This window comes from Montipora capricornis, chromosome 14 (assembly GCF_036669925.1).
Source record: "Montipora capricornis isolate CH-2021 chromosome 14, ASM3666992v2, whole genome shotgun sequence".
NCBI classification, from domain to species: Eukaryota; Metazoa; Cnidaria; class Anthozoa; order Scleractinia; family Acroporidae; genus Montipora; species Montipora capricornis.
The window spans coordinates 9,293,003-9,303,049 of record NC_090896.1 but is presented as its reverse complement, the minus strand read 5'-3'; the positions used below and the strand labels follow the sequence as shown (position 1 = coordinate 9,303,049).

The 10,047-nt window shown below is 39.0% G+C and overlaps 1 protein-coding gene across 1 annotated transcript in view; it reads left to right on the top strand.

The window, feature by feature from the left end:
• Nucleotides 1-458: 458 nt before the first annotated feature.
• The window catches only part of LOC138031222 (uncharacterized), a 51,356-nt gene continuing 41,767 nt past the window's right edge, over nt 459-10,047 (top strand). The window contains exons 1-3 of the mRNA XM_068878900.1: nt 459-617; nt 5,298-5,354; nt 7,231-7,359. Of these exons, the coding sequence (XP_068735001.1) occupies nt 521-617; nt 5,298-5,354; nt 7,231-7,359 (283 nt within the window). The 5' untranslated portion in view covers nt 459-520. The remainder of the gene's footprint in view (nt 618-5,297; nt 5,355-7,230; nt 7,360-10,047) is intronic.

Here is a 10,047-nt window from a genome sequence, read left to right as displayed (position 1 = left end):
CAACGAAGTGTTGTATCGCACATGAAATTCTCCAAAGTCACTTTAATTAAAGAAAAGCAATGAAAACAGCTCTTTCAGTATTTCTCGTCGTTTGTCAACAAAACATGTGCATTGTGTATTGTGTATTCTGTTCTATTTCAGTCCCTTCGCAATTTGCCACCTGACCGGTCTATGGTAGTCTCAGGGGAACGACTTATCACAGTTTGTCCTGTCCTTGTCAGACAAAATAAATTATCTTGAAGTTGAAAAACAATGATTGCAACATTTTTTTTTTTACAAGAACGCCCGGAGTATCTCTTGAAAAGAACTATTTATTTATCATTTTGAGAGTACTTCCTCAATATAAATACGCCGTTTCCAATTGTTTTATCAGCTGGCAACAAAAATAATAAAGGGGATAAAATTGTAAAGAGATGACATGCTGGACGCCGCAGGTCATTTCCATGAAATACGAGAATGATTGTTGACCTTGTTTTATGAATTACGTATCAGAAATTCTAAGCAGTTCTATTGTCGCAATATGATGGGTAAAACCAGCTCACTGTGCTGCGTGTTTCTTCTCACACTACTGGTTGATTCGTTGTACACCATACCGCTTACGAATGGAAGAGACAGCCGTAAGTGTTATCCTTTGATTTGCAAAAATACTTAAATCCAAAGTCACGATGTCACAACTCTTATTACATGCAGACAACACTACTTTTTAGGAGAGTTTTTCTGATTTAGGACTGAAGAATTATACAGGTCACTTGAATAACGCAGAAGATCGTTTAAGAGCTGATAATATTTGTTTGATACACCGTGCTTAGAAACGTGTTACACAAATTAACAGCTTTCTAAACCTGTTATCCGTGCACCGTGAATGTAAGAATCGGGATTATCAAAGATATGCAATTTTGCGTGGTGAATATGGAATGCAAAGCACCAACATGCTTCTAAAATCTGATAAGCAATAACGTCAAGGGCAACTCTAACGAAATAGACAAAGTACAGTACATTTACTTCATTTTTTTTTTCTAAACTATCATTGATATAAAGAACTCGTAAGACCATCTCAGTACTTTACGTGGTCTTACATGTGCTAGCGACAACATGCCACAAAATGATGGTAGTCTTGAACACATCGTTGCTTCCCGTTTGTCACAAAATGAGGAGGAAAGTTTTTATTTTTCTTTCTTTCTGCTCGCTTGTCTCGGATGACGTCTGAAAAAAGAGGACCGGTTCTTTTGGAGCTGAAGTTTTGAATTTCGTGAGAGGACAAATTGTAATGCATGATTGGTTTTCGTTCCATTTTATAAATGCTTCTTCGCCGTCTTCTGGGACGTTAACACCATGTAGTGATTACGCAATGTTATGCAGAACTGCTGTGGTTTTGACCTTCGAACTCTAATTCGGTAATTTACAGGGTCATCCAGTACGTAGCTGTACGCGTGTAGCGGGGGGACGGGATGGAATGGCAGTCGCTGATTACAGTCATTCCGCTGAAATGTACAGAACAGCCTTACCATCACAGTGGTAGGAAAACCCGTATTAATGTAATCTGAAGGTCATCGGTTAAACTTGGTCATTTCCCGAGAAACCAGGGAAACAATACAGTTACTTCTCTTCAATCACTAGTTACCATTTATTCAAAGATCCTTGAAAAGTATTTCCGCGATAATTGGCAATTCTCATGTTGCATTGTTCTTAGAAAGAAAGAAAGTACACCTCAAAACGCCGAGAGGAAAGACATATTACGACGACAGGAATTTTGGACGTAACTGAGAAGTAGTTCGTCAGATTAATAGGGACTTTTATACGAGGCCCTGCAAAACAAGAATTATTATTGGTTAAAACACGAAAACTAATCGTGCAGCACGCATTTCAGCACATACTTTTAGGGTACTTCCAATCACCAATTTTGAGGTTTTGACGACAACGTACATGAGCATGCAATTATAGAATCTTTCATTCTCTATTCTTGCTTTGAATCCGCTCGTACCAATTTATTTTTAGGATTCTTCGCTAACATTGTTCGAAGTAAACGAGGTGGAAAAATAGAGAGATTTTTGTATTTTGAGGTGACGTTTCCCGGTCGACTTCCTCGCCGTCGTAGACTCAAAAGTCGGTTAGAGGGTCCTACTTTTCCGTTTGAGAGGTGAGGTTCAATAGTTATTGCAGAGACACTGGCTTTCATCTTAGAGTATTTGTCAGACTCACGTCTTACACCCCAAAAGGCCACCAGAAAGACAAAGTACCAGAAAACAGATCTTTGGTTGTTTTAGCTTAAGTTTGGACTATAGCCAACGAAAATGAGCTGATAAGTTTGATCTGGATTTGATTTTTCTAAAGCAATCTGGAAAGTTTTCCAAAAAGATATAACCGCTCTGAAGGGCCAGAACAAGAGGATCAGAGGTTCGTTTTCGTTCTCAAAAAGTGCAAATAGACAATCTTGTGTTAAACCAATTTTCTTTAGTGGATCATTTATCGAAATTTTGACGTCAAATCAAGTTTACAAAAAGGCTTATGGCCTTAGTAAGTAGATAATACCAATAATCCTTTAATACCCATCCTGAGATTAAAAGAAAGCATAATGAATTTAGATTAAGTGAACTATAACGCTGCTAACTTGTAATTCAGCTTGTCTCGTTCGTTTGAACCTCCTGATTGCGTGGCAAGCCGAGAGATATGAAGTTAACTTCACGTCTAACGGGCCGTTTACTCCAGCTAAAATTGCAGTTGTCAGATTGAACGGTCCGCTTCGGTTCGGTCCAATCGAAGTGTTTAAGACTAATTGCTATGAAGGTGGTCCAACTTGACCTTTCCAACCAGCAGGGTCGAATTGAGCAAACTTTTGTTTCTAATGTCTCATGCGCAGAACAGGTTCTTGTGATCTTCACTAACCGGTCCGAAAACTGTGCAAATGCGGGGTGGCTTGATTGGGTCGAGTTTGTGCAACAGAAATGTACCGTTCCATTGGGCACATGGAATTCGAAACTTTCAAACCAGAAGTTTTTGTTAAATGGAAAATTCGTAAAGTCTTGAAATAATAGAAATGTAGAAGCTTTCTTCGCACTTAACTAGACAATCCAATTATAATCAACTGTCTCTCTACAAAAACGTGAAAAATTCAGACGGCTTCAATGTGTGTGTTCAATGCTTTACCTACTGAGCTATGAATTCACATAGTTGGGAGCAGATCAATTTGTTGGGCTCATTTGTTCCCTTAAAAGGACCGTCGAATATACACATTTCTTTCATACTTGCCGACCGAGTAGCCGACCGAGTAGCGTCCATTTTTAATATTTTCTACGTATCGAACCCCCAAATGTCAGCTTCAAAATTAAATATTGTGATACTTGTCTTAAGTTTCATCAACTGTTAGACACGCAAAACGTTCGACTCTGGAGCTAAAGCTGACTGAAAGAATAAAATATTGATCGTGATGAGGAAAAATGAAGTAAAACAATATTTTAAGTGATAATTATTCCGAAGTCTAAATTATTTGTTTTTATATGAAAACACACTTCTTATGACAACTTCATTTTGCTTGTCTACATGGCAGAGGCCCATGAGTTGGTGCGTACAACATCACTGAATTTGTGGAATAGACGATTTTCGAATTCTCACGGCTGTACTGGATCTAGCATGAAATGGAGGCTCATCGGGCAAATTAATTTGTGTGTGAAAAGATTCGCCCGCATTAGCCTCCATTTCATGCTAGATCCAGTCCAGCCGTGAGAATTCGAAAATGGTCTATTCCGTCTCTTCAGAACGGGTTATTTTAGATGTTTAAAGCTTATCACAAGTCTTGCATGAGAAATTACTACCCATGGGATTCAGAATGGTCACTCGTGCAAGCCAAATCGTATTTAAGAGCTCGTCTAAAAATAGCTTGATCTGTTAAAATGCCGTTAAAATGCCCTTTGCGTTGTAGGCTCTGATGGGCGCCTAAATTCATTCAACGTTTTATTTTATCGACGTTCCAGCGTGCCTAGTAACAGTTTGCAACGTCAAAAAATTGGATAATGGAAAAGTAATTAACAATCGCGCATTTTCTTGGCGCATAGTTAATCGAGGGACTGGTTATGAAACTTCAAAAGCGAGAACAATGTTGTCGCAATCGATGTTGAATTGACCGTGACCCAGCACAATCTTTTGTTTTGGTCTCGCACGAGTTCGGAAATTAGTTGCGCATAATTTAATCGAAGGATTTGATTGGTTATCGTATCGAAAAAAGGTGTGTTTTGTGCAGGGTCAAGGCCAAAATACGGACAAAAACATCAAACAAAGGAACTTGTCGAGATTCATAACCATCTCCATGCATTAACTATGCTTGGCGTTGCCCTCGTCATTCACATAGAGGATAAAACATGGTCGTGCGTGCATACGAATTTTATCTTCGAGTGCTGATAGTATCACACGAGTGAGCGCAGCGTACGAGTGTGGGATACTGGCAGCACAAGGAGTATCCCTAAGTGGCCATGTAAGGTTGTTTTATTATATAGATAGTGATGAAATACTAGGACTTTCTTTTTTCTCAAAAAAAAATTATCTTCACCGCGCGCAGTGAAGATATTACTTTATCTTTCACATGTGAGTATACTGTTGTTATGGTAACTAACACAATTAACCAATAAAAAAGCGAGCCTCCACTTCCTTGCAAGGTACGTTTTGCTGAAATATAGTTTTTCTCTACTACCGTAACATTTTTATGACTCAATTTGACATTATCATGATTTGTCATGTTTTTCACAACTTTCATATCCAGTTTCATGTTACACAACATGCGTGTTTTTGTGCTGGATGACCACTTTTTCACCCTATCGAAAATGACTAAAACGAGTTGTTTTAATAGAGACATTTTATCAGTATCTGTATAATAAATAGAAGATATTACAAGACCGCTTGGGGATACAAATTTGATCTTCCCGTACTGATAATATCTCGCACTCGTTCACTGCGCTCACTCATAAAAGATTCTGTTAACACTCGAAGATAAAATTTGTATCTTCGCGCGGTCATGTAACATCCTCTATTTGCAGCACGACAGTATCTTACAAGGCGGAAGGGGCCAGAAGCTCGCCTTTTATTGGCTATTCGAGTTAATTACCATGGCAATAAATCATATCTTCGCTGCGTGCAGTGAAAATGTGATTTTTTGAGAAAAAGGAAACTTCTACAGTATTTTATCAGTATCTAGGTAATAAAAAGCCCTCTGACACCCATTGACATCACAGCACCATTATCTTAACATGGTTTTTTTCCTCAAGATAAATGTCATCTGGCTTTCTTTTGTTTTTGTTATTTTTCTCCAGTCAGACGGGAAGCGGAGCATGATTTTGATGCTGAAATTGAAGAGATAACCAAACGAGGTACAGTTATCTTAAATTCATAACATCCTTGATGCAATCAATTGCATCTCTCAACTATACACTCCGCCAACAACCCTAAAAAGGTAACTGATCCTGAGTCTTGAGAAAGTTTAGAATTTCCAGTCCTAATAACAAAGTATTTCGTTGTCACAAAAGGATTCGTCTATCCAGCCAAGACATCAAAATTCAGTATGAAAGTATTTGTCTTATTTGACCGTCTCGGAAAATTTGAGCCTGTTGCTTTGAAGATTGGCCTTTTTGCAAAGAATATAGGTGCTCTTTTGTGCTTTGGTCACCCAGAATTTTCTAGTATCTTGCCGTGGCTAAATCGTCCAATTTTATTTCCAGACCTATTTTCTTTGTGAAAGAAGACCTAGAGAAAATAAACCGTTGTATTTCATATAAAGAGTCTGCAAGAGTGCTTTTAAGGAGACATTTTCGAAATTTTATTCGATATTTTGGTGGCCTCTTTCGAAGTCTGTGCTCTTTGGTCTTCAGGCATTTGAAACTGGCGTATCGAGTGTCATATGAAGAAGTTTTAGCACGCGTTTGAGAAACTTTTGTTGAAGAAATCAGGTGTTTTGATGACTGTGTTGGATGAATGAGAAGTATAGGATAACACTTTAACCGTGAGTCAGTGTGTAAATAATTGTCGTTTTTGGAAGGATCGAGAAGAAGGTATCAGAGAGAAAGAATTCGCATCAGACGCCATTATTTACTGACTCAGAGAAAATCAAATGAAAACACTGGTGAGTGAAATATCAGTCTAGACCGTATGTCAAGCCCTATCGCTGCAAATGTTGTTTTCATTAACGAAGAAGATGTCAAGCTGTAGATTCGTGTTAGGTGAAGAAATTGCCAACAATGAAGGCCTCCACTGAGACAGATTGCCGGAAAGCGAAGTGTATTATTCAGATAAACCAAGCGACAGAATGCGTCCTCAAAGTGCTGTGATAAAGAGAACGCGCGCGGTTAATACATTCAATTTACTTTGAGATAAAAAACGTTTTTCTAATATTCTTGTTTGTCTGCCGAAGCCTTGTCCCGTTCGTAGTTGGGGTGGTGAGTGCACTTACCTGCTTTGTGCCAACCAGCTTTCTAAATTCACTAGAACTATGACTAATCACTTGAAAAGGGATACAAATCCTGATAAGCACAAAATTCCTCGGAGGGATGTACCAGATGCCAGAGGAGAGTACACTCTTACCTGCTTTGTGCCAACGAGCTTTCTAAATTCACTAGAACTATGACTAATCACTTGAAAGAGGATACAAATCCTGATAAACACAAACGTTCTCGGAGGGATGTACCAGATGCCAGAGGATGAAAACGTTCCTTTGAGTTTGTGTAGCTGTGGGTATTTTGAAATTGTTGTTGTTTAAAGCTTATGCAAGTGACGTTTATCTGTTACTTGATTGGTTGCTTCGGTCATGAATTATTAATGATTTCTTGAAGTGGACTTTGGTGTGGAGGTCCTTTGTGCAATTTTTTATTTTATTTTATTTTTTTAGGGTAAGTTGGTTGGGTGAGATCAATTACAAACTGACATGGGCTTCTTAAGGTGGCCTGCCTATATCAGCGTGCGTCTGCGAACGAAGAAAGCAAAATCTCCAAAGTGGGATTTTTTGGTATTCTTAGCGCGCGAAAATCAGGGCAAGAAAGTTGCACGGCGAGAATGGACGAAGCTCTTCGTTCTAACAAGAACGCTATCCACGCTGGCAATAATAGGGCGCTGTCATGTTCCATGCTACCGTGTAATAGTTTTAGTAAGGACGGCAACAACGAAAACAAAAACGTCCCTTGAAAATGAACATTTGCCGGACCGTAACTGGAAACTTTAGCGATTGTTTTATATATTTCATATTTCTTTTTACAGAATATGAGACCGTTCATGGCCGTATCTTGGCTGTTAATATGGCTCATAATAGGATGAAACGTCAAGTATCTGGCAATGTGGATTCACGGGGAGGAAGTGCGTACCAAGAAATAGAGGAAGCGAATCGAGGTGCAAGGCAAAGTATGAAAGTTTAGTTTATGTTGTCTATATTATTATTATTATTATTATTATTATTATTATTATTATTATTATTATTATTATTATTATTATTATTATCATTGTTATCTTTATCTGCAAACAAAATCGGTTTGATAGTAAACTGGAAAGTTCCCTTGTGAGCGTGTTATAACAAGGTACCATGGATCGCGTGGGTCCGGCCAGTTCCATTCATGTCTTAAAAACTCTTCTCGTTAATCTTGCAGTTCCTGGCAATGCGATCTTCTCGATGTGCTTTGTTTGTGCAAAGTTTGGCAACCCGCTTATATAAAAAAAAAACATGAAAGAAACATTTTTGAAATTATTCTCAAAACTCCTGTAAGTAATCGTAATAGGACTGAGTGGAGTCCAATTCGGTCTGTAATCATACGAGTGATAACAAAATCGGACGACCGCGTAGCGGGAGTCTGACTTTTTTTATCACGAGTATGATTACAGACCGAACTGGACCACACGAAGTCCTCTTACCATATAATCATAAAAACTAAAATTTTCGAGAAAAGAAGACGAGCCAAGTTATGAAAGAAAGGGAACCGTTGCATTGAAAGACTGTCAAAGGAAGCATCAATAATTTGATGCTGCTCTGAAAGAAAGAAAGCAAGGCCCAATTTAGGAGTCTGTACACTGTTTCTATGGTGATTGAAACCAACTCTGTGATTGGTTGACTTAAATTACAACTTTGAATGTGATTGGCTTATTGAAGCTTCCGATAACAACTTTGCAAGTGAATACGTGGAAAATAGGAGTTTTTTTTTTTAAATCGATCAAAATCGAGAAAATTGTAAATTTTATGATCCCAACAAATATCACGTCCTTTTTTCGCCTTTTTGTTTGCTATTTTTGTTATCATCACCATCATCATCATCACCATCAGACTACGCGTAATACACTACACAATACAATACATCAATACATACATAAAATGAAAGATTGAAGTGATCCTCGCACTCACCTGCACATCTTAAATTAGGGATTAGAGACCTTAAGATTCTAGGACGAGGACGAGAACGAGTACGAGTTTTGACTGTCCGTTTTTGGCGAAAATACTTAGCAAATTTATAACCCGTAGGATTAATCTTACTCTTTTTTTAGCAGTGTAGGTTGCCCAGTTATTCTTATCTCTGGTAAAGATAAGTATCTCTGATCGAAAAATGCCAAAACTGCTACCGTGTTGTTGACTTGTTTTGACAGACGACATTTTGGCAAAACCTCGTGCTAAAATGACGACGGCATCACGTTTTTCCCGCCAAAATGACGCTGGTTCCCGCGCGCTCACTGTTGTTATAGGAGAAAATCTCGTACTCGTAGTCGTTCTCGTCCAAGTACTGGGGAGCTCACGGAACGAGGACGACGACGGCTACGAGGACTTCATTTAAAAATACAAGTTTGCGTTATTCATATCACTACGAAGCTATTTCATGTCGTTTTGCGTTAAAAATGTGTACATGTAGTAACTGTCCAGGAATTAAACTGGTATGAGTGAATTGGAAGCGTAGAGAGAGAACTGAAAATTCATCTTCATGGGCTAACCTCCTCCACAGAACCTTGAATTTGGTCATTTCACGTCGTCATTTAGGGGTCAAAACCTCAAATTTGGTGATTTCACGTCGTTGTTGTGAAGAGTGTGGCAAAAAGGTGCGCTAAAAATGCGTGCATCACTTGCAGCACGATTCAGTACTTTTCCTCTTTTCAGCAATGATATTAGTTTTTGTTACACACACCTTGGGTTAGGGCCTGGTAAAGTCTGCTTCACCGCATCAGGCCGGTGCTTATCTCCGGTTGCTGTGGCATGAAGCGACTAGGGGTATTGCTACTCCCCCCTGGATGGGATGCTAGTCCATCGCAGGGTTACCCCCAGCATTAAATATGCCGGTACCCATTTAATAATAATGATAATGATGATGATGATGATGATGATGATAATAATAATAATAATATCAGTACATCCATGGTATGGCTCTTCGCCTGATATAAGAGTAAAATAAGGAAATTAAGAATTTACATAAATCTGAATTATGAATTTATAAAAAGCTAGGTAATAAACGGGTACCAGGTAATAGGTAATTTATACACCTGGGTGAAGAGAGGCACTGTGAGAGTAAAGTGTCTTGCCAAAGAACACAACACAATTACCCGGCCAGGGTTCCAACCCGGACCACTCGATCCGGAGTCCAGCACTCAAACCGTAAGGCCACTTTTCTCGGCCGCTTTACTTTTCTTGGATGAAGTGAAAAACATGGGATAGGGTGTCATTGGTTAGCCTTGTCCATTGAGACATGCAAGGAATAGGCCACTTCGGGAAATACCATAACACTTTTTGTTTGTCCCCTTAAATTTTGCATAAGCGTTGTTTCCAATTTCTCTTGGGACTTACCATGGTCACAAGAGAAAACAAAAACAATGCTTATGCGAAGTTTTGGGAGGCAAACGAAGAGTGTTCTGGTATTTTCCCGAATTGGCCTATTGGGATTCACTGTGATTTTTCTCTCCAAAGGGTACGCCCTTGAGAAGGTAGCTTAAGCAAGGAGGATGACGACTGCTACCAGAACGCAAATTTGAAATCAAAAGCTCTGCATACCCTGCCCTTGCTTTTTGCATTTGGGTACATTTCCATGCCGTCCTCGCCCTGACAACAGGGAG